Raw genomic sequence first — 26,871 nt, 5'->3', positions numbered from 1 at the left:
ACAAGCTACATGTGATTGCATATGCTAAAGAACATGAAAACAGGGCTGCAGAGAGGCATTTCGGGCCACCCCCCAACTGAGAAAATGATAAGAACTTGGCAGAATCAGGAAGAGGATTTAAAAAATATTTTTTTTTCCTAAAAAATGTGTACAGAAAAGTGGGTGCGTCTTATACGCCAGCAAATACAGTATATATATTTTTTCCCATAGGTATAACAATAAAAACAGATTAACCACCATATTCTCCTTACCCAGGCTCAATGGCATGTAGCCACAAGTAACTTGGTTTTACAGAAACTCAATGTTCTGATAGGGCGGTTACTATTATCTGCATAGTGTGCTCTGTCTGTTAATTGTGCTTATTCTCTGACCAATTTTTCAGTCTAGAGCAGTGTTTCTCAAACTTCAGATATCCATGTATCCCTTCTTAAATTTTCATTATTACCAAGTACCCCCTTATCAAAATAATAATAATAATAATAATAAATAAAAAGTATATTTCATTGTGAATATCTATTTTATATGAATTTAAATGTGCATGTAAACAAAAAAAATGACTTATTTTTAATAGAATAAAATTTATAAAGATGCTATAAATTTTACTTAATTTAAATAATTTATCATCATGAGAGGGATAAAATAAAAATATCAACATTTTCTTGTTCTATCTGCTATATTGCTCTCTTTTGTGCGTTTTATAAATTCAGTCTTTAACCAATGATCCATACTTATGCATTTGAAAGCTAAAAAAATTACCGCATTTACTCAAATATAACTCGTATTTGCATCCCCCTCCCCCCACCAAAAAATAAAGCCAAAAAATTGTGGTGCGAGATATGTATAGGGAATTTTCGGAAGCTAAAGTTTTCAGAAAAAAACTGAAAATGGGTATGACTTACCAAGAAGCTCCTATTCACCATCACTACTTCCAGCCACGAGAGTGGTTTCCTTGTGTGCATCGTCAAAGTCATTTACCCAAATAGCATCATCTTCTTTCCCATTATTTCAAGCAAAAATTACCAGTAATTTACAAAACTTGAGATACATGATGAACAATCATTCACAAATGACTAATGAGAAGTGAATTCCACAATATCTGAAACGCATTCACTATATATTTCTTAGGTTTAACACGTTCAGGATGGGGGTCAAACAAAACCATATGTTGCCAGTACAACATATGCTTTTGTGGGATGGGACATGTGATTCATTAGTTAGTGCCGTTGTTATCCCAGTTGTACTAATAATTGCACTATTTATTTTGAAGTATATTACACAGGCTGCAAATGTTTCTGTATCTTATTCAGAGACATAATAAAACTAATTATTTTTTGTGCATCTGCAGTATAATAGCCATTGTGGAGGGCATGTTATTTGCTCAGAGCGCGAGCTACTATCAGCCTATGTTCATGTTGGGACGATAGTAACTCGCAATTTGAGTAGGAGAATTCATACATAGTATAATTTTAATATACATGTGTATATATATATTTTTTTTTTCCTCAATATATATATAATTTATTAAGTAGAAAGTTTTTTTACCTTGGGTGTAATATACGTTAAAGACACCAAAAAAATGTTATATACTTGATTTTAATCCTTTTCCCAAGTAAGCAAAACAAAGTTTTCATGGAAAAGGATTAAAACCAAGTATATAAAATTTCTTCTTATCTTTCATTTATTAAGAAATATATATTTAAATTAATTATTTTTTTCTTTAAAATGATTCCATGCGTTAATAATGACTAGTCGAAAATTGCCACGCCCCCCACGAAGACCTTTCACGTACCCCGGTGATACACATACCATACTTTGAGAAACACTGGTCTAGAGGATGAAAAAACCCAGGTTCTAGATATGAAATCCTACCACTTCCATACGAGAATGAACTAATTTACTCACCATTAGATAAAAAAAAAACCTTATAAAGGTTTATTGCATCCTAGATGGGATTTGAACACAGATCTTTCCAATCAGAGGGCACTGTCAATCAACTGAGCTACAAAGACTCAGATTGTTCATTAGTTAGAAATGTTTTACATGTGCACAATTTATATTTACATAACATTTTTTTCCTAAAATCATCCACAGTTTACAGACATGTTCATAAAGAGGCCATGTGTGAATTATATCAAACTCCAAAACATAAAACCATTTTCCAAATTAAGATAGTAGTTTGAAAAGTTTACGTAGTTTACTCTTTTCCTCAAAGAGACTCTTTATCATGAATACCTGTAATGATCCCAGCAGCATCAGCATGACAGTAGTCAAGGATGAAAACGTATTAACACGAGTGAAATTACGTTCCTGAATATTTCTATCACGAGCTTCTAATGCTCGCATAGTATCCTGAAAATGCTTTACCCGATTCAGATGTTCTCTAACTTTACCAGCTGCAGTCTGTAAAAAATCAATTATTAAAAATCTAAAACCTGACTACAGTATACTAATATTTTATCATTTATGAAATGAAATAAAATGCTACGTACTGTGCAAGCTATCATCATCATCAAATTTCTGACACATACCCTCTAGGAGTGTACAGGATATTATGATAGTAATACATGAAGAAATTACATCATTGCTAATTTCCTATTAATAATTTTCCTACATATCAATCTGTTATTTGTCAAGACTCCAACATTATCAGATCTTATATTTCTGTCTTCTAAGGCAATTTTTACTGTATCAATCCACCTATATCTTCGTCTTCCTCTGGATCTGTTTCCTGCCAACCTGGCAGAGAACACTTGTTTTGCTAATCTTTCCTATTCTGTTTAAGTATTCTATTTTTTTTTCTTGCTGAACTTATTAAAAAAATAAATGCCTAGAAGAAAAACAACAGTGACTTGAAAACAGCAAATGATATGATATAGTGACTTGAAAACAGAAAATGACGTAGTGAACTTTCCAAAATGTGCTGAGAAGATTTCAGATTAGAAACAACTTCTCTTCTCAACTGTTTCTCAAGTATACTTACATAAATCTTACCAGCAAAACTCAGTAGGGAAATACCTCTGTAATTCTCACATTCAGTTTTATTTCCCTTTTTGTATATGAGTACTATGAGAGCTCTACTCCAATAATTTGGAATTCGTACCTCTGTCCAGGCCTTCTGACCTAAGCAGAGCAGCCACTGCAAGACATTTATACCCCCATACTTCAGCATTTCTGGTCGAATATCATCTACTCCTGCTGCCTTTCCACGTTTCAAGCCTTTGATGGCTTTTTCTACTTCAAGTATGGACATGTATTCCTGACTGTATACCTGTTGAGTGTTTTTTTACCACTGTGCTATCACTGCTTGTTTCATTTAGCAATTTTACGAAGTAATTACTCCATACTTCAAGGATATCTTTTTCTACCATTTTCATGTCACCTTTATCATCTCAAATACCTCTTACAATACTCTTTCCTCCATTTGTGAGTTTTTCAATAGCCTCCAGAATATTTTGCAACCTTCCTGATATTTATTTCCTATGTTCCTGCCAAAGTCTTCCCATGACTTTTGTTTAGCTAGTTTTACACAGTGCTTAGTTTTTTACATTTGTCTCTGCATTCTCTAAGAGCAGAAGCTGACTTATTTATCAGGAACTTTCAATATGCTTTCTTCTTTTCCTTCACTACCTCTTTAACTTCCAGTGTCCACCATGGAGTTCTGATTTTTCTATTCTTGCAGACAACCTCACCACATGTCTCTGGCTGAATCAATCAATGTTTTCTTCAGGGCTTGCCATTAAATCTCCAAGGTCTGGTAAGAGTCAAAGCTGTATACCTGAGAGGAGCTGGCAATTTGGGATTTAGCCGACCAAGCTGTATTCTTATTAGCTTTAACCACGAATAAAATTATGCATGCATCCTCCCTTTAATTATACATCATTTAAATTACATAACCATTTAAATATCTTGAAGGAAATTAAGAAAAATCAATTAAGAACAAATAATTATTGAAATGTATCTGAATATAGTAGATAAACAAAGCAAGTTCAAAATATAAACCACATTTCTAGACACCTTAGTAATACATCTTAATGGTAATCTCTCTCTTTCATGGTATACAGGAAACCAAGACAGATACAAACTTTCTCCACCATCCCCCCCCTCAACAATATGGTATCATAAACTCTCACCAAAAGAGCCTATAATCTTTGTTCTAATGAGGTATCTCTTTGCAGCAGAACTCAACCACATACACCACACCTTCCTACCTACAAAATGACAAAAATAATCAATCCTTCCACAATCCCCTCTTCAGAAGATTAATGGGAAAATAGTGATGGTAATACTATTCCCCATATATGAGGCTCATTTATAAAAACAGCTAGAATTAACTGCTGCAAAATTACACACATCCTTCAAGTCACACTTGAAACTGGCTACCATTATCCATTCCCATAAGGACGAACTCCTTACTCTCTCAGTTCTGTATGTATAGTTTCCTGTTCCTGCAAGTTGAAAAAACCAATTACAATCCTTCACAATATGGTATGGATGTCATACCACAGAAGACAGGAAGATCAGCTACCACCGCATAGAAGAATATAATATATATATATATATATATATATATATTGTATTGCTATCACAATTCTCTCCTATTTTTTAAAAATCCATATTTGCTTCAACAATTAAATAAACTGAGTCTTCACATTTCTGTATGTACGTTTTCTCCAGGAAACTCTGGTTTTTCATCCCGCATACAGACAGAACACATGCAATTTACAGATAAAAAATACTAGTTGTTGTGGTGGTGGAGGTGTGCGGTAGATGGCGTTGATGGAGATGATTTGTAGTAGAGGTTCGGTGTAATGGTTGAGACAGTTGTAGGTGTCCTCCCGCGATGAGTCTTCGGACTCCTTGGAGGTATCAGAAATAATAATAATAATAATAATAAAACAAAAATGGTTGAATAATCTTAAGATATATTAATAAATGGAAAGAATTTGATGTTCGAGAGATAGATTCTGGTATTGAGACTACGTTTATTAAATATGAAGAGGATACGTGAAATCCCGACAAGTTTCGTAAGTCGTATGACTTACATCATTTTTCATCCCGCATACAGACAGAACACATGCAATTTACAGATAAAAAATACTAGTTGTTGTGGTGGTGGAGGTGTGCGGTAGATGGCGTTGATGGAGATGATTCGTAGTAGAGGTTCGGTGTAATGGTTGAAACAGTTGTAGGTGTCCTCCTGCGATGAGTCTTCGGACTCCTTGGAGGTATCAGAAATAATAATAATAAAACAAAAATGGTTGAATAATCTTAAGATATATTAATAAATGGAAAGAATTTGATGTTCGAGAGATAGATTCTGGTATTGAGACTACGTTTATTAAATATGAAGAGGATACGTGAAATCCCGACAAGTTTCGTAAGTCGTATGACTTACATCATCAAGGGGATTGGTGTCTAAAAAAGTTAAACACAACTAACAAAGATTCAATTCATAGTCCACTAGATGTTTCTAACTGTAACTAATTTTTTCAAAAAATTATTGAAACATTCGTTACTGAATGTTTGTTGGAACATTGTTATTTGTTGTCACGTTCTGTGCTTCCTGTGTGTTATGTCCGAGATCCGAGGAAGTTAGATTTTTTATGAATGCCGACCATGCTTGGTGTAATATCAAACCTTGGTTTTTGTTGCACTGTGTAGGAATTCTAAGCATTTCTTCCGCTTCCTTGAATTTCCTTGTGAAACAGTTTTTATCAATATATGACATGATCGTTTTTTTCCAAAGTACTTTATGGCCAGTGGAAGTTGTGTGAAAAGCTAGGCCTGATTTGTGTTCTCTTCTTTTTTATGTTCTGTCATACGGATTTCTCCTGACCTTCCCACCTGGCCTACATAGCAAATGCGACAAGAACAATAGATCCGTATGACAGAACATAAAAAAAAAAAAAAAACGAAGAAAACACAAATCAGGCCTAGCTTTCCAAACAACTTCCACTGACCATAAAGTGCTTTGGTAAAAAACGATCATGTCATATATTGATAAAAACTGTTTCACAAGGAAATTCAAGGAAGCGGCAAGAATGCTTAGAATTCCTACACAGTGCAACAAAAATCAAGGTTTGATATTACACCAATGTAGTCGGCATTCATAAAAAATCTAACTTCCTCAGATCTTGGACATAACACACATGAAGCACAGAACAACATTCCAACAAACATTTCGTAACGAATGTTTCAATAATTTTTTCAATGTTACAGTTAGAAATATCTAATGGACTATGAATTTAATCTTCATTAGTTGTGTTTAACTTTTTTATACACCAGTGCCCCTGATGATGTAAGTCATGCGACTTACGAAACTTGTCGGGTTTTCACGTATCCTGTTCCTATTTAATAAACACGTGGTTTCAATACCAGAATCTATCTCTTGAACTACTGAACCACAGAAACCTTTGCCAGAATTTGATGTTGTTTGCATTCAAGAATATGTGAGTAGGGCTAATCTAAGATGGTATGGTTACTTAAACAGAATGGGAGAAGGTTAGTAAAACAGGTGTTTGATGGCAGGAAAATGACCTAGAGGAAGACCAAGGTCTATTTAGATTGATTTAGTCAGAAGTGTCTTAGAAGAATGAAATGTTAGATGTAATGATATTGGAATGATGATAAGTAATAGACTAATATGGAGGAAAATTGTTGATAAGAGATTAATACTAATGTAAACTTGATCATGTGGTGCTGTCATAATAGCCTGAACACCACTTGAGGGTACATATCAACTGACAACCTTCTGAAGTCAATTCTTCAAAAAATAATTAAATAAATCACATGTTATATGAGACCAAAACATGCCAGCTAAAGAGAACATCACTTTCTTTTAAATTCAGTTGCATTTCAAATAACAGTTGGATGAAGCAACTTTTTTAACTCTTTGCAGAAACAATTCTTTTCCTGGATATAGGATAGGAAAGTTCACAATAGTTGATCGATTTACGATTTATTAGTGCAAGGACAGCAAACATCATACAGCACCATATCAAATGTTGGAGCAGTACACACAATGTATTATAAATAGTCATAAAGAGATAAATTAGCAGAGCCTAGCAAAAACCACCTCCTCTCCTCTGTTTCTATGTTGACTAGATTGCCAATGCTTAATTTCATGCACTTTGTTTGTCAGTGCTTCCTGCCATGGGGCAATTAGTTTTGATCTGAAAATCTGTCTGGTCAATATATGGTATTGTCAAACAGTATTTTGAAAAAGTATGAGCTGTTCTAGTAGTTGCACCTGCAGTCTCATTTCCCTTAATTCCAATTGGGCTGCGGAATCCAGCACAATTGAACATCAAAATTAACTCTTCATTTTGTACATCAATTGTAAAACTCTACAAAGCACTGAATTACACGCTTTTGATAGCAGTTTTCTTTTATATGCATCAGGGCAAGCTGAATGGCATGCAACTCTGCTGTATAATTACAGCAATCAAGTGGGATCTGGTTAGAGATGGTAATGTTAGGAAACACAGCAGCACAGGTCTAGGAACTTGAACCATCACTACAGATAAACAAGAAATCAGAGTGGGCTGTTATGTGTACATTAAACAACTTCAGGTAGACAGATGATGGAGTATGAGACTTCTGTAGCTGACAAAGTGAGAAGTTGCAGGAGGGAGTGCAGACCTGCATGAAGGAATGTTGTTGTTTGGTGCAGGTAATGTTATCAACATCCATGTCAATAGCTTCCATAATCTCTTTAACATGTATACCAAAAGGATGTATGGCAGTCTGATGTGTGATATTGAGCCTCCCAACACAGAGAAAAGAGACTGGGCAAGGTATGATGTTCTGAAAGAGATTTTATTTTTATCGCATAATTAAGAGAGACGTTTCTGTCTAAGTGATAGAGCCAGTTCATTTGTTTCAACATAAAGGCTTCCAGTGGGCGATGTGTGAAAGGCACAAGTAGCTATTTGTTCCTCTCCATCATAAGAAAAATGAATAGCTACCAGTAGCTATTTGTTTCTCTGATGATGGATGGGATCCAACCATTGCAGACCCATAATCCAGCTCTGAATGTATACGTGCATGATAAGGATGAAGTATTGAAGAACAATCTGGAACCCATTCAGTAGAGGATAGCATGAAGGAGATTCAATGCTCTCTTGTACTTTTCTTTTAGTTGATGAATGCATGCTAGGAATGTAAGTTTTCTATCAAAGATGAGTCCCAAGTACTTAGTTTCTGCTGCTACTGGAATAACAGTTTGTCCCATTCTTAGCTCAGGATATGGGTAAAGAGTGTTTTTTCAGCAGAAGTGTACACAGACACCTTTTTCTGCTGAAAATCTGAGCCCATTACTAAGATCCCACAGTGAGATACGATCAATTGCTTGCAGAAGTTGTCTTTCAGTTTTCCTCATGTTATAAGAGTGACAGCAAATTGTGAAGTCAACAACATATAGAGGACTGCTTATAGTGAGAAGAAGCTGTTCAGTCTTCGATAGTAAAAAATGTCACACATACGACAGTCTTGGAAAACACCCTGTTTTTGATGATATGACTGAGATATCATACTTTCCAATCTGATTTATTTGCTTGTGTTGGATCCTTTTCTGGTCTCTTATATAAGTTTCTAAATGGACCAAACTGTCCAAAGTTGAACAATGTCTATAAAAGCCACACTGTGTATTGGAGAGAAGATCATCGCTTTCTAAATACCAGAGAAGTCTGGCATTAACCATTTTTTTCCTAATATCTTATGTAGACAACTGGTCAGAGCAACAGGTTGATAATTATTTACTTATGTATGATCCTTTCCTGGTTTTGGGATAGCAATGACAACCGACTTGTGCCAAGAATCTGGAAACTCCGCCTATGTAAGTATTCTGTTATATATTAAGAGAAGGAGATCCATAGAAGATGATGACAAGTGTTTTATAATTTTATAATGTATGTCATCAGGACCTACTGCACTGGGGTGAGACAAAAGAGCTCTTTTTGATTCCTCCTTAACAAATAGCTGACTGTATGGTTCAAGCCCATTGGCAGAAAAAATTTAGCTGCTGTTTCTCTTGTTGCTCTTGGAATATTAAAAATTCAGGATGATATGAAGCTGTTGCTGAGATTCTGGCAAAATTTTCTCCCAAAGTGTCTGCAGTAGCTTTGGTATCAGCAACCAGGGGCGTGCCGGCAATATGTGCTACGCACACAGGCACCAGGATAGTAAAGAAGCCAAAGATTTCAGGCGAGGAGGAAATACTTAAAAAAAAATATTCATTAATTATATCAAAATAAATTACATATTTGTTTAAATTTTAATTATATTTTATAGATTTGTCTTAAACAAATTATTTATAATCACTTATTTGTTATTATTCCTTAAGATCTTATTTTATTCTGATCCTAGTTCTAAGAAGTAGTTTAGTGTAAACAAGTAAAAACTTGAACTTGAATAAGTTTACTGTTTACAGGATGACGCCCATTTGAATTTGTTTAATCTTGTTCACACTCGCATTTGTTCTAAACATATATAAGAAAATCTGCTGCAGCTTTTAACTTTATTTTATATTCTGCTGATAACAGTAGAATATAGGCAACATCTTGCAATGTATCTGAATTGTCATGAGAAAAATTTAAATCATTTGAACAATTACAAAAAATGGACAGAATTAATTACATCCTTAAAAAATAAAACTTGTATTGATCATTTGCAGCAAACAGTTTTAGATAATGAAAGGAAACGTTGGTATGAAGTTATAAAAAGAATAATTTTTGTAGTACAGTTTTTAGGCAAAAAAATCTAGCTCTTCATGGTAAAAGTAATAAACTTTACGATCGCAACAATGACAATTTTTTAAAATGCATTGAGATGTTAGAAAAGTATAATCCTGTTATATCCGAACACACGCTACGTGTAGCTAATGATCCTGACTTTAAAAATATGCCCTCCTATTTAGGAGATAAAATTTAAAATGAAATACTCACTTTATTGGCATCAAATATTAAAAATAACGTTCTTATAGTGTTTTTTTTATTGGGGGAAAGGGTATAGGGACGCCAACTAAAGTTTTGCACACAGGTGCCGGACACTACTAGCACGCGCCCCCTGTCAGCAACAACACATTAATTATGGTCAAGGTAGACAAATAGTGTGTTCTGTATCTACCTTTCATTTGACAGATTTTATCCCATACAATTTTTGCATTGCAAGCTTGATTAATTGATTATGTAATTGTATCCAAGATTGTTTTTGATTCAGACATGTCACAATAATCCTTTAGCTCGAGTACATTTAAAAGCTGTAAAGTTTAATGCAATGGGAGGGTATCTACAAAAGATACCCCATGTTCTGCCTTGATTGTTTGTTTGCTGCCTGGCACTCTGGGTTCCACATAAGCTTTGAACAGAATGGAAATTGTATCCAAGATTGTTTTTGACTCAGACATGTCACAATAATCCTTTAGCTCGAGTACATTTAAAAGCTGTTCTGCCTTGATTGTTTGTTTGCTGCCTGGCACTCTGGGTTTCACATAAGCTTTGAACAGAATGGAAATCAAGATGATGTTTTTGGAATTGAGACTGCTGCAGCCTGAATAATATAATCTGTAAATTTTACAATAGATGGGAAAAGGTATTCTAGTCGGCCTAGTCCATTTCCACATGGATATCTATGTGGTAGAACATGGTTCCTGTGAAGACAATATGCAAATAACAGGAAAATGATTGCTTCCATACATCTTCTCTTCAACATCCTGCACGAGCACTGGAAAAATGACAGGGGAGCAGATCGTAAGATCTATTACAGAATATGAATGGGTAAGTACATTGAACAAAATATCTAGTATATTTTGGAGAGGTCATTATTATTATTATGGATTCATTCAATGATATGACCTCATCCTTTTGTGTTGGCGCTACCCCCACACAGTGTTGTGCCCATTAAATTCATCCAAATGAAGTATGGGCTCAGGCAATTGCAAGATAAGGTTATCGATATGAACAATTTAATTCAGCATCCAGTGGTAAATAAATTGAACATGATGTAATAGGAAATCCCACAGATAGGTGTATCGCTACTGTTTACAAAGAAGTATTAAAACATTCATGACAGAGTATTCATAGCTCTCTTGGCATCACCCTAACCATCTGACGGGGAAAGAGGAAGCATTGTGTCCCTTGGAAATTTCATGCTTGCATTTTGTCAGACACACTATGTATAGTAATGGTTCTTTAATTGAAACCAAATTTGCATGGGAGCGGAGGACAATGTGTTTGTTCTAGGATATATTAGAAAACAAATATAATGAAGGAGAATGCTATATTTGAATTATTCAAAGGTGTAAATATGCAAACAATCATTAATAAGCCATGTGAGAATGGAAAAAGTAAAGGAAAGAACAAGTGTGAGTAGAAATGCTTTCGTCAGCCACTAGAGGGCTGACGAAAGCATGGTGTGTAGTGTTTGTGGAGAGCTCCTAAACAGATGTGTCATTTTGAATAATAATTGGTGAATTTGCATAGTATTGTTTACTTTTCGTATTTTAGCGTGTCTGGGTGATTTTTGGGTGTTTTCTGAGTATTTTAAATAGTAAATTGATAGATACGATTATTGTGCACATGGCCCGCATAAAGAGGAATACAACAAAGAAATCTTAATTTAAAATCTAAAAATTCTGATTTAAAGGATTTGATTCAGTGTACCATTTGCAAAATGTATGCATTGAGGAGAGCAGTTGGAGTCTGGTTAAACAACGATAGTGGAGTGAATGTGTGCAGAAAGTGTAAAGAATGTGAGGATTTACAGAGTGTTTCAGGTCGTGAGAGTGATATCATTGTTGAAAGTGAGAATCTAGAAAATAGTGATATTTGCGAGGTAGTACCAGATAGCTGTCAGAGTGGCGTTGAAAGTGAGACTAAAGGTAAACATACAGAATGAATGAATGAATTATCAGAGAATAAAAATGATGAGACTGATGCAATGAGTGAGATCGCTCGGTTACACAAAGTGACACACAGGGCAAATCGGCAGCTGGAGCGTTGGCAAAAATGTTTACGGAGTGTAGCGACTGATAAACGGCAAAGTATGATAGAAAAAATAAGAGTATGATAGTGAGTGTAAACAAGATGAAAGAGCGAGCGTTGTATGGAGATTCCTTGTAAGAGGTGTATTAGTTGAGAGTTTAACAAAATCGTACCAACCTGGTGCGAACGTTAAGGATGTAAGCAAGTCAATTAGAATGCAAAAGCAGCGGGTGAAAGAATTGATAGTGGTAGCAGGTACAAATGATTTGAAAGGAGACAAAATAACTATGAGTGAGGATGTGAAGGAATTGCTTGAGGTAGCAAAAGAGAAGAGTGAGAGAGTTAGGATGGTGAGTCTTCTGCCATGGTATGACAGTGAAGAGTATAGAAGGAGGGCCATAATTGCAAATGACTTTATGTGTGAATTATGCAGGACAAGTGGTGTGGAATTTGTTGATGTGTAGAGTGAGTTCAATGGGTGAAAGGATTTATATAAGATGGATGGTTTACATTTGAATGGATTTGGTGTACAGAGACTTGAAAAGGTGTTGTGAATGTATTGGAAGTTGATGTGCAGAATCAAGGAAACTAGAGTTATTAAGGTGGGGGGGAAGCTATGCAGATTTTAGGGAGACAGCTGAGTGTATGAATGTTTGTAATATGCCTAAGCGAGTATGAAAGACTATGAATCAGAATGGGATAGTTAGTATAAGGCATCAAAATAGTGATGGGACAAATGGGCTTCTGCAATTCATGTATACTAATACCAGAAGTATTAGGAACAAGAAGGAAGAATTTTTGGCCTTGGTTGGCACTTCCAGGTCACAGGTTATTGGCATTAGTAAAACATGGCTGACAGAAGATGATATAGCTAGTGGAATTGAATGTGAGGGGTATGGTGTGTTCAGTAGTGACAGGGACAAAATGGGAGGGGGGGGAGTGTTACTGATGATAGCAGATGAGCTACAGCCAAGGAAAATAGAAGTGGAACTGCAAGATAGAGAAAAGAGCACATTTGAGGCTATTTGGTGTGAGATTGAAACTAGCAGAACAAAATATACAGTTGGGTGCTGCTATAGACCAGGTGATGGAATAGATGGTGGTGATAGTATGCATAAGCAAATAGAAGAAATGAGTGCAAGGAGGATAACTATTATGGGTGATTTCAACCATTGATTGGAAGGAGGAGAGGACACATGAGAGGAAGGAATTGGATTTTATGCGATTATTAAGGGATAACTAACTGCAACAGCATGTAATGGAAAATACTAGGGGTCAGAGAGTGCTTGACCTAGTAACTGCATCTGAAAATATGGCTGTAACGAATATGACCACATTGTCACTAACTGATGAGAGTGATCATAGGGTCTTGACTTGGGAGGTGGCTAAAGGTGAAGAATTTACAATTAAGACAGGGTACATGTGGAATTATCGGGCTGGTAAGTATGACAAGCTTAGGAGTTTGATTGGTTCAGTGCCATAGCATGTAAAACTGCAAGGGCTAGATGTTGATAGTGCATGGGAGGTGGTTAAGAACTGTTTGCAGGAGGCAATGGCTGACTGTATACCTAGAGTCCGAATAATAAATCAAGTAGGAGTTAAATGGATGAATAACACCATTAAGCTTGAGCTGCAATAAAAAAGAAACAACTATGGAGGGAATTTAAGGAGAAAGGTGACTGGCAGGCACATGAACAGTATAAAGCGCAAGCCAGAAGGGTAACGAGTGTGGTAAGAAAAGCAAAAACGGATTATGAAAGAACATTAATGATGCGGGCTAAAGAGAATCCCAAACAGTTTTTTTGATATGTTTCAAATAAAAGAAAAAATGTATATGGCAGAATGATAAAGAATGCCAATGGTAGGGAGGTAACTGAATCTAAAGAATTGTCAGTGCCCTAGACCATTTTGTTTGAGTCTCGGGTCTGGGTTAGTCCCAAGGGGGTGGAAAGAGGGGAAAATAGTTCCACTGCATAAAGGAGGTTCCAAGACTGCTGTTGTAAATTACCGACCGATTAGCATATCAGGAATCGTTGTCAAGGTCTTGGAGAAATTAGTCAAGAAAAGAATACAGGATTGGATAGATGAAAATGGGATACTGTATGGGGGACAACATGGTTTTGTGAAGGGTAATCATACCTCAGTAACTTGCTCACGTTTTATAACACAGTGACGGCTAAACTGGATAAGGGTAATGGGTTTACAGTGATTCTACTGGACCTTGCTAAGGCTTTTGACAGGATACCACATGGAATTATAATCAGTAAACTGCAACATATGGGGATGGATATAGGGTTGGTGAGATGGATAGGAGGGTGGTTGATAGAGAGATATCAGACAGTGGTTTATTCAGGAGTAGAGTCCAAAAGACGGCTTGTGACTAGTGGTGGCCCGCAGGGTTCTGTTCTTGGACCACTACTTTTCAATTTGTTCATTAACGATATAGGAAAGAATCTGAGAAGAAGTGTTCACTTGTTTGCTGATGATGCAAAGTTGGTAGGGCAATAGTGAGTGCACACGATGTCAAAATTTTGGCAAGATGATTTGGATAGTTTGGAGGACTGGCCTAAGGAGAATGGATGTCGATTTAATGTGGCAAAGTGTAAGGTTATACATTTTGGGGTGAAAAGATTAGCAGCAGTATATCACATTGGTGGAGCCGTACTCCAGGAGATTGATGAGGCCAGGGATTTGGGAGTGTTGGTGGATAGGGAGTTGAAGTTTAGGGGGCACATCGCAAAAGTGGCTAAATCAGCTCATCAAATCACTTGGTTGCTGAAACATACTTTAACAAGCAGAGATAAGCTATAGTTCCTCTGTATCGAGCCTTGATAAGACCCCATCTAGACGGGTACACGACAACTGGGCGACGGAATAAAAGATCAAATATGCAATTCTATTCTGTTGATCTATTACCAGGTAAATTTAAATAATATTTTTTCGAGAAATGAGTTAAAAGAACGGTATAAACATAAAATTTGAAAAATGTCACTTATAATTAAGTTTATTTTTATTGTGTAGAATTACGAATTGTATAGAAGTTATATTGAAATTTCCCATACAAAAAAATGAGTCAGCTAGTTAATAAATATTTATATTATATATATTTTTTCGTTTATATCATATATCAAAATTTGTAGGATCGTTTAAGAAAGAGATGGTTAAAAAGAGTGGTCCAAAAATGATTTAAATATGAAAAGGTATGATTGCACAGTATTAAAATAAAGAAAAAATGTAGTTTTGTTTTAATTCATTTATTAATATTATTTTGTAATTAACAAACATATTTTACATATATACAATAAAACAAAAAAGTATATGAAATTCAAGACAATTTTTTGGAATTTATTAATTCATATTATAGTTATATAATATGAATTAATACCACGTAAATATTCTGTAATTAATAACTTTTTTCCAAATTCTTTGATCAGCTTCATCGTAATCTCTCGTTTTTGTGCTCATGTTGAAAACCTGCTACTGCTCTTTCATAATCAACATCATATGTTTTTTGAATTTTTTGTAGTACATTTATAAAAATCCATAAATTTGGATGACGCGCTGCTGCCAAAGCTCAATTGTAGTTTTCGATGACGGCTTCCGCAAAATTATTTGTCCTATTGCTTCCAGTTATTGTTCTTTGGTACACAGACCAAATGTTTGAGGGAAAAATCGGTGGAGCCCTGGTTCTGTTATTCTTTAGACGACCTATATATGTGTTCGTAAACCATTCTAAAATTGGTTCAAATTCATTGGATAAATGATTCTCAAGTTCAGAAATAGCATAAATAATATCTTGTTCTGGAATGAAAGCAAGCGAAGTGATCATTTTTGAATTTAAAGCGAATTGCGCATCAGAATTATATCTGGTTAAAAGACTGCATGAAGCTAAATGCTTACGAAGATTTTGTACGAGATGAAAAAAGCAACCATTTATGTTAGCTTGTGTAAATACTATACGTAACGCTTGATGAATGGCAATTTCAAAATCAACATTTATATTTTCGGGATCTAGTAATGGCCACATTTCATGTATCATATAAAATAATTTTGTGTATGTTTCAAGAGTTTTATTAGGTAATGAACAATATAAAACAGAGAAAACATGACCTCCATCCTTTCTAGCCAAAATAACAAAAATTTGAGCAAAAAGATGGGGAGAAAGTAAAAATGTGCCATCCATAAATAATTCATTCATGTTTTGGCTCCACACTGCATGGCTTTCACAACCAAAAATTAATATTCTCACGGGGTCGACCTATTCTGATCCAGAATCAGCCCATAAAAAACGTTCAAATTGTGATGGACTGAATTCATAATTTAAGTATTCTTCAGGAATAATTATTGTTTCCCTAGAAGCAAAATTAATTAGGGCTTTTAAATTTTTTAATCTTCTTCTTTGAATTCTGCACAGACTGCTATGATTTGGAAGCATTCCTTCTACCGCAGAAGAAACATTTTGTAGAACTTGAGTTCTGATTTGTGATGGGTTGCTCATTGTCATATCCGCTAATTTTTTGGATGTTGTACTAACTTCCTGCGTTATTACTCTGGCCGCATTTCCAGAACTGCTACATGTGTATTCCTGTTTTTCAGAAATTAGTGATCCATCACTGACACTTATCCAGATTCTACCTTTGCATCCTTTGTTTTTATTTTCACATCGCCAAAATTGAATTGAACCTTTCTTATCAATCTTGTCTTTAACATAAAGATACCCATTCCAAGCATATTTTTACTTGTCTCTTTGACTTAATATTCTTGAATTATCCATTCTGAAGAATAGAAACAAGAAATATAAATATAAAAATAAAATTAAAAAAAAGTTTTCACTAGTGATATAATTCAGAATTTTTTCAGTACTATTTGAAAAATAGTACTGAAAAAATTCATATCAATAGTGAAATATTTCTATACTTCTATATAATTGTACTTAACAATTTGTTTCATTTGAGAGATAATCAAGAGTTTGAAATTTATTTCAATTAATTTAGATGTCACGTATACAATTTAGTATGCGATTAAGATTATAAATTTTGAATACATACCTTTTATTTACTGAAACTTGTTCTTTGCACGTGGTAACTGTAACACTGACACAAATAGCGGAAACGATGTAATAAACAAACAAACAACTAGTCTTACTGTTTAATAGAAGTCAAAATATCTTGCGAATGCGTATTAAACTAAATAACCGCACACAAAACGCCCAAATGATAAATTGCCAAACAAGACACCTTACTCAATGAAGCAGCTCAGAAATACTTCTTCAGACAATAAAAATAAACTTAATTACAAGCGAGATTTTTCAAATTTTATGTTTATACCGTAATTCTATGAGAAATTTCAATATAACTTCAGTACAATTCGTAATTCTACACAATAAAAATAAACTTAATTACAAGCAAGATTTTTCAATTTTTTTTGTTAATACTGTTCTTTTAACTCATTTTTACCTGGTAACAGATCAACAGAATAGAATTGCATATTTCATGTTTTATTCCATCGTCCAGTTGTCCATGGCCCATCTAGACTATTGTGCCCAGATACAGGAGCCAGAGTTTCTTCTTGATGGGGAGGAGATGGAGAGGACCCAGAGACGAATGACCAAGATGATAGGTCTATGGAATGAACCTTATGAGAAAAGGTTGAAGATTTGTGGGTTGCAAAAATTGGACGATAGGCGAAGGAGGGGTGATATGATTGAGACATTCAAATTACTGAAGGGTTTTTATAAGATTGATCCAGAAGATATTTTTGAAAATATGACTGGTGGTGGGAGGACTAGGGGCCATGCATGGAAGCTGGGCAAGAGCGTGGTTGACAAGGGTGTTAGAGCTAGGTTTATTACTTGGAGAGTGGTGGATGAGTGGAATAAGCTGCCAGAGTCTGTTGTGGATGCTATGACTGTGAATGAGTTCAAGGCGAGGTATGATAGATACTGTGTGAATATCGAATAGTTGTTCTTGACATGATGTTAGGGCCTCCCTCGATGAGTCTGTCGACTCCTTGGAGTTGCCCAAAATAATAATAATAATAATAATTACTGGCAAATGAATTATTAATAATTAAAATTTAAGATATATTATGTTTGTCCTGTAAGTTGTTGGGTGGAGCGAAAAGCATGTGATCCTATAATAGGCATCAAAAACTGAATTTATGATGGCACAATTAAAATTAAAAAAAAAAAAAAAAATTACGAGGAGAGGAAGAGATCTGTTCATTTATTGGTTATAAATAACCAATAAACAGCCACTATATAGATTTGGAAATTCAGTAAATAACTATACGGAAGGTCTAATCCAATGAACTTAATGGCAATTCATTTACTGCTCCTTCAACATTGGGTTGAAGGAGCAGTAAATCATCTTGTAAATTTGTTATGTGTATTTATTTCTCTGTTTTATTTATATTTTGCTCCATTTTCTAAGATTTTTTTTTTGTTTATGATTATTAAATACTTAAGGAATTGACAGCGATGGGGAGAAAGTAAAAATGTGCCATCCATAAATAATTCATTCATGTTTTGGCTCCACACTGCATGGCTTTCACAACCAAAAATTAATATTCTCACGGGGTCGCCCAATTCTGATCCTATTTATTTTATATACTAGATTTTATATATTATTTTATATATACTAGAAATATAAAATTAAATCAAACTTTAATATATACTTTCCAATATTTTGGAAATGTCACGTTACCATCTTCATGGGAACTTAAGATAAAGACACGTGCACGCAAGTACTACACAACAGCAAATGAGAAACAAAGCGAGGAAGCTACTGTTTCTCAAGTGCTGATGGTGTCCCCCTAGCTGGCTATATTAGGTGTTCTTGGCCTTTGGGCTGAAGTTCTCCTGATGTATGTTTCCCAAATTTTGGGCAGTCTCATACATCCAAATTTGTTGAGGTTTGGCATGTTCCTAAGGGCTGAGGTTGATTTCATGAACAGTCTTTCATATTTGAACTTGCTGCGGTGTATTACTGTGGCTTTCTTCCACCTTATTCTTTGGCGAGTATCCAGAGCATGGGCTGCAAGCCCAGAGTGGCTGTACTGGTGAGATCGAATGTAGTCCTTGTGTTCTGAGATTCTGATATTTGCTGTCCTGCCTGTTTGGCCAAAATAGGACAATTTACAGCTGCAAGGGACCTGGTATACACCAGATAGGTCTAGGGGAAGTGGTTGGTCTTTAGTGGAGCAGATAAGGGATGCCAATTTTCTATATGATCTGTAACAAGAGAGCCATTGGCTGAGAAAGTATTAAGAATGTGATTTAGTTCAGTGGTTAGGGCTTTGTCATTTGAACAAATTAGTTTAGCCCTGTTGAATAGTGTCTTCATAACTCCATATTGTTGTGAGAGGGGGGTGGGATTGTTGGTGAATGTATCTGCATGTATAGGTGGGTTTTCTATAAACTGAGAAAACCAAGGTTCCATCAGGTTGGCGGATGACTAGTGTGTCTAGGAAGGAGAGGCTATTGTTTTTCTCTTTTTCCAGGGTGAATTTGATTCTGGGGTGTTGGTTGTTTAAGTGTGTTAAGAAGCCATATGGTAGATTTTTGTGGGGCTGAGTTTAAGGCTTTCTCTTCAAAAGTCTCCATAAAGAAGTTGGCCAAGGGTGGGGAAAGTGGTGAACCCATGTCTGTCCCCTCTATCTGTTTGTAGAATTTTTTCTGCCAAACGAAATAGCCTGAGTTCATTGTGAACTGAAATAGGGCTGAGATATCGGGAGGAAATTTAGCTTGGATTAGCTCTAAGTTTCTTTGAGGGGACATTTGTAAATAAGGAGGAGAGGTCAAAACTGACTATTATGTCATTATGTTGGAGTGTAAGGTTTTTAACACTGGCTTTGAAGCAGGCTGAGTTTTTTTATGTGTGATGGTATGTTGCCAGTATAGTGTGAGAGCGCTTTGGCTAAATATTTAGCTAGTTTGTACATGGGGGAATGAACTCCAGCTATTTCGTCCTTTACAAAAAAGATTACTCTACATCCATCACCTGAAGCACCTCGAAAAAAATCAACAAAATCCTAAAAAAAAACATGACAACCTCTTGTTACAGACCATATAGAAAATTGGCATCCCTTATCCACTCCACTAAAGACCAACCACTTCCCCTATACCTACTTGGTGTATACCAGGTCTCTTGCAGCTGTAAATTGTCCTATCTTGGCCAAACAGGCAGGACAGCAAATATCAGAATCTAAGAACACAACAACTACATCCGATTTCACCAGTACAGCCACTCTGGGCTTGCAGACCATGCTCTGGATACTCGCCACAGAATAAGGTGGAAGAAAACCACAGTAATACACCAAAGCAAGTTCAAATATGAAAGACTATTCATGGAATCAGCCTCAGCCCTTAGGAACATGCCAAATCTCAACAAATATGGATGCACGAGACTGCCCAAAATTTGGGAAACATACATCAGGAGAACTTCAGCCCAAAGGCCAAGAACACCTAATATAGCCCGCTAGGGGACATCATCAGGACTTGAGAAACGGTAGCTTCCTCGCTTTGTTTCTCATTTGCTGTTGTGTAGTACTTGCATGCATGTGTCTTTATTAACATAACTGGTATCATGTCTTTTATTTCTTATTTCTGTTATTAAATGATCTACAGTATCATGTACTTGGTTGGGACCTCATATACAGTATCTTTATATATGAACACAATAGGCCCATTACAAATAAATAATGGAGTACACTAAGGCGATACAATTTAACCCAAATTATTCAAAGCAGTATTAGAATATGGCCTGAGTGAAATAGATTGGGATGAAAAAAAAAAAGAAAAAAAGATTAACATAAATGGTAAAAAACTAGACCATTTATAGTATGCTGAAGATATAAAGATGTAGTAATAGCAAACAACAACAACAGAGAATTACAAGATGATGATGAATGAATTAAATACAGTATCCAATAAAGTAGGATTATAATCTATGAAAAAACTAAACTAATAGCAAATATTGAAGGAAACAAATAACAGAAGAACAAATAATAACAAAATAGAGTAAGTAGTACAAGAATGCATAAAACTTGGAAGAACTTTTACATTAGGAAATGGAAGCATTTATGAAGAAAGAAAAAGAAGAATTTAGCTAGGGTGGACAGCTTTTGGCACCCCCACACACACTCTAAAAAAAAAAAAGAAAAAAAAGCCAAACTTTTCAACCAGTGTGTCATTCTAGTTGATGTCTGATGTATATGTCATCTCAGATGGCATATAGATCAGAAACATGGCCAATAACCAAACAAGTACTAAACAGAATGAAGAAAAACTACTCACAGAATTGAAAAAAAGCCATGCTAAACACTAGTCCACAAGACAAAATAAGAATGAAGATATAAGAAACAAAAGTGTTGGATATAGGGAAGAGATTTTAAAAAAACTGGGATGGACCAGACATTGCACAGATGAATCACTCAGTGATATCCATATGAAGGAAAATGAATGCCTAGATGACCAGAGAAGACTGAGGGATGACCTAGTGGAGATGGCTAGAGAACGTTGGCATCAGGAACCCTTCAAAAAGAGAAAGATGGACACAACTGGGTGAGGTCCATAACCAAAAATGGTTATAAAAAGGGTTTAGAACCTAGAAGACTGGTGAAGTAGTCAATCAGGGAGAAAAGGTCTGATGGATTTCATTTTATACAAATAGACAAATAGCAAATTATAAACCAATCAGTATATCAGGCATGGTGGTAAAAGTACTACAAAAATTGTTAAAGAAGAGAATTCAAGAATGGGTAGATAAAAATATGCCATTTTATGAGGATCAACATGGTTTTGTGAAGAGTGAGGCATGTCTTAGTAAAACTTTTTTAAATAACGAAACCTGTGGTGCGATCATAATTAAAAGAAACACATGTATTAACCACAGTGAAAATTATTTAATTGTAAATATTTCATCCTAAGTATCTTAGGATATCATCAGTACAGTAGTTTTAAACAATAATAGGAATAACATACAGTTAGGGTGCATGATTACAATAGAGTCTCATTAAACGTGCATAACGTGCTACAGTAGTTAAAAAAAAAAAAAATTATTTAACACAATTTTGTAACAATTTCCCATACTTTAGGAATAGTATGAGAAATTTATATTTATTAGTATTAATATTAGGAATAAATTAATATTAGGAATAAGATGCGTTTCTGAACAGACCTACCTGTCTGTCCAAAGTAAGATAATTTGCACGAGCATGGAATCTCATAAACACCAGGCAACATCAAAGGTGAGAGTTTGTCCCCCTTTTTTTTTTGTACTACTGTAGCACGTTATGCACTTTTAATGAGATTCTATTGTAATCATGCATCCTAACTGCTGCATGTTATTCCTATTACTGTTTAAAACTACTGTAGTGATGATGTCCTAAGATACTTAGGATGAAATATTTACAATTAAATAATTTTCACTGTGGTTAATACGTGTGTTTCTTTTAATTATGTCTTAGTAATTTACTAACTTTTTATAATAGAGTAACAGCTGAGTTGTATAAAAAAAAAAAAGGCTACGATTTTCCCAGATTTTGCAAAGGCATTTGACAGAATACCACATCGAACACTGTTACAAAAATTAGAAAATGGGAATGAAAATGACACTGGTTAAATGGATAAGAGGGTGGCTGCTGGACAGATATCAAATAGTGGTATATAGAATGAGTAGAATGGGTTGCCAGAGTCAGTTTTGAGTGCTTTGCCTGTTAATGCATTCAAGGAGAGGTATGATAAATCAGGTCTCCTGCAATGAGTCTTCAGATTCCATGGGGTGCCCTTATAAAAATAATAATAATGTATTTTTCTCTTTCATAATTTTCTGAAATTTGAAGTTTGGTAATTCATAAACAATCAAATAAAAGACAAAATAACCTTACAAAAGCCATCAAAATCATGAAATGTACTCTTTGAAGTTGCAATTTTTAATGGTTTCAAACAATCACAAGTTCAATAGCACAGAATAATTTTCCAATAATAAAAAATATGAGGATTTCCAATGTTTTATTTTTTTAAATAACAGCTAGCATGTCAACAGCAGAGATTCACAAAAAAGAACAGAAATGTTGACAAATTAAATCCACCATAACTGCAGGGTTTTCCCCCCACAAAAGCTGAAAAATACTGTGTTATGCATGGTTTACCACAATTCTCTAACTGCGTTAGTGTGAAACCATGTTGTAGATGTACCATGCTATACAGTGTTTGCCTGTATATTTTTGTTTATTTTCATCTATGAACTGGAAACCATGATTTAGAAAACAAACACAAAACTTATTTAAGCCATTTCAAGCCTTCAGGCAATAGTCTCACAAGTTATGAAATTCACAACCATCTATGTGTATAGTGGGAATTGCACCAATGACCTACTGGTCAGAGAGCAGAGACGTTATCCACTCAGTCAACAAGGCCAGCTTCATTATCCCAAAACCACCAGTTTTGGTCAACTTCTTAAAAAGTAGCAAAATTCTTAATATGTGGTACATACAGAATTAAATGCTTTGCCAAATCTCTACTACTGTCTCCCCCTCCCCCCCCCCCCAATGCAGCAGAAAAAGGGGAACACATCAATATTTGAGGTAGAAAAAGCCAACAAAAACTAAAATAAATTTAGTTTAATCCTTAAATTTACTGGGATAAGGTTACCCCAGTCCTGAAGATATTTTCAGGTGCAAACTTTGTTTGCTCACACTTGGATAAAGGATTAAACTAAAATTATTATAGTCTAACCAAGTGAAAAATAAACTTTCAAAAACCTAAAATGTTGAAAGGCAGCTAGACTAGATGACATTTGACCAGAAAAGTGCAAAACAATTGTTTTGCTTTTGCCAAGAGATAGATGGATTGATATAGTAAGTGTCTTAGAAAACCAAAATATAAGATCTGATGCTGTTGGAGACCTTACAGATAACAAATTGATTTGGAGCAAAACTGTTGATAGGAAGTTGGTAATGATGTAAACTTTTCATGTAGTACTGTCATAATATCATGTACACACCCTGACGATACATAACAGTAATTTGATGATGATTTTTTAAATGAGGACAATATATTCAAAAGAATTTTAAAAATGGAGGAAAACTCATGTAAAAAACATTATTACTGTAGAATTTTCTCCTAAGTATCATAAGCACCATCAGTACAGGATCACAGAATGGCAGTTAAACAATAGCAGACAATTCTTCTAAAAAGCATCACCTGAGTAGCCAATGTAATATAACTAAATAATGACAATAATTTACTAACACACACACACACACACACACACACACACACACACACACACACACACACACACACACACACACACACACACACACAAAAGTTAGTACTGTAAGTACTGTCTCTTACAAAGGGGATAGACATAGACCATTCGATCTGTCTAAGTTAGGACTATTAAGTAAAGTTCGGCATGTTTCTTTATAAAGATGTTCTATGAGGAAATAGCTTTTCTTTATGAAGGACTTGTCTTGTTCCAGTAAACGTGATAGCAAGCTCAGCACATCCAGACGCATCGTATTTAATGTAAGACTTGTGTTCTTCTTAGATGAATATAAGCAGATCATTCAATTTGTTCAAAATAAGTCTGGACTTGAGTATGCTACTGACATTAAAGAGAGTTTGCTGGAACAAGACAAGAGTCCTTCATAAAAGTCATTTCCTCACAGAACATCTTTATTAAAGAAATGTGTGAAACATTACTTCACTGTCCGAATTAAACAGATCCAATTGTCTATGTCTATCTTCTTGTGCAAGATAGTACTTTTTAAATCTGCTAAGTATTCCTAACTTTATTTTATTTATGTATATATTTATATAATTTTTTTAATAAGTTAGGAAATTATTGACCTTAATTATCTTACATTAGCTACTTAGGTGGCGCTTTTTTAGAATTGTCTATTATTATTTAATTGTTGATTCTGTACTAATGATGCCTCTGATACTTAGGGCAAAAGTTCTACAATAATAAAATTTTTTACATGAGTTTTCCTGTTTTCAGAATTCTTTTGATTATGCCAACTCACAGTATTTCATTATTGAAACAAGTATGACCATGTGGTCTTGACTTGGGAGATTGTAAAACATGAGGAATATTCCATCAAGAAGTGGAACTCCAAGACAGGTGATTATGACAAGCTTAGAAAGAAGCTTAAATCTGTGCCATGGCATAACACAATGCAGGGTAAGTAATGTCAGTAGTGCATGGGATATAGTCAAGGGTAATCTAGAGGAAGCAGTATTGTATACCTGGGGTAAGGAGGATTAATCAGGTAAGAGTTAGATGGATGATTAATATCATTATTTTTAAATAGTGAAACCTGTGTGGTATCCATAACTAAAGAATAATACGTATGCCACAGTAAATAAGTTTTTTATCATGTAAATATTTTGTCTTATGTATCATAAGACATCAGTACAACTAATGAACAACAATAGGAATTGAATTAAAAAAAAAAAAAAAACAGTAGTGCACATGCATAAATTGGAATCCCTTTATATACAGTTGTGCGTCCATGGATTAAAAACTATTCGGTGGAAATTAAATCCATAACTAAAGAATAATACATATGCCACAGTAAATAAGTTTTTTATTATGTAAATATTTTGTCTTATGTATCATAAGACATCAGTACAACTAATGAACAACAATAGGAATTGAATTAAAAAAAAAAAAACAGTAGTGCACATGCGTAAATTGGAATCCCTCTATATACAGTTGTGCGTCCATGGATTAAAAACTATTCGGTGGAAATTAAAATTACTTAAATTAAAATATAGCAGATAAATTATTGAATACAATTGAGGATAACAATTTCCCAAACTTCTGGAACAGTGAGACAGTCATTTCAATTAAGATTAGGTCTAAGTAAGGCTTCAGTACTTTCTTTATATAACCGTTCATGTTTATATGTGGATCTATATAAACATGAATGGTTATATAAAGAAAGTGCTGAATCGAAAATGCTAACCACAGGATCCAATAGCAAAACGCTATTGAATCCTGTGGTTAGCATTTTCGATTCCATGTTGTGCAAGGTGAGATTTGTGAGGCGACGGGTGTGATCTCGATGTTCAGAGATAAGTTTATTTATAGATCTTCCCGTTTGTCTACAGTAAGACAAGTTACACGAAGATGGTATGTGGTATACACCAGGTAGCATCGTAGGTGAATTTGGTTGATGATTGTAGGTAGTAGCAATGAACTGATATTTTCTCATAATTTTTGCAACATGCTCAGAGATGCCTTTAATATATGGAATGGGAGTCCTGTGGGTTTCTTCTTGTCTGGGTTGATTTGTAGAAAAATGGTTAATTATTTTTTGGGTTGTTATTGGATTATATCCATTTAGTAAGGCTGTTTTTGTGATAATTTCCAATTCTTATTTTAGGATTTTTCAGAAGAACAAATCTTGTGTGCTCTGGATACTAAAGATTTTATGATGCCATATTTTTGAGATGGATCGTGAGCTGATGTATTATGGATATAATGACCTGAAAAAGTTGGTTTTTGGGAGACGGAAGTAGAAATAGATCCATCTTGTTTGCACTGGATGTGAACGTCAAGAAAGGAAATACCTGTTGATGATTCCTTTTCCAGTGTGAACTTGATATGAGAATGTGAAACGAGTACCAATGGAGGGATATCATCTGAGCCAGCAGATTCATTAGTCAAGGATAATCATTAGTCATGGCTACAGAGAATTTTTTTGAGAAAATCAAAGGAAGCATGCTATGTAATGAATTCATAGTATAGCAGGAGGTAATTTGCCTTGGTCGTCTATATAGAAGTTGGAGAAAATGTCTTTGGAGCAATTCAGAGACAATGCAAGTCAAGAGACTTGCCAATAGCAAAGCAAACACTAATAGTGTATTTCAAAGGGA

General features: G+C 34.8%; 1 protein-coding gene across 1 annotated transcript in view; it reads right to left on the bottom strand.

Moving 5' to 3' along the window:
- Positions 1 to 1,487: 1,487 nt before the first annotated feature.
- Positions 1,488 to 26,871, bottom strand: part of LOC150095414 (transmembrane emp24 domain-containing protein 5-like) — an 89,191-nt gene continuing 63,807 nt past the window's right edge. Inside the window, exon 4 of the mRNA XM_090410492.1 lies at positions 1,488 to 2,400. Coding sequence (XP_090266618.1) covers positions 2,164 to 2,400 — 237 coding nt within the window. The 3' untranslated portion in view covers positions 1,488 to 2,163. The remainder of the gene's footprint in view (positions 2,401 to 26,871) is intronic.

This window comes from Typopeltis vanoorti, chromosome 20 (genome assembly GCF_054136105.1).
Source record: "Typopeltis vanoorti isolate ZY-2024b chromosome 20, IOZ_Tvanoo_1.0, whole genome shotgun sequence".
NCBI lineage: Eukaryota > Metazoa > Arthropoda > Arachnida > Uropygi > Thelyphonidae > Typopeltis > Typopeltis vanoorti.
The sequence above is the reverse complement of the archived record's forward strand: the minus strand, read 5'-3'. Positions and strand labels throughout refer to the sequence as shown.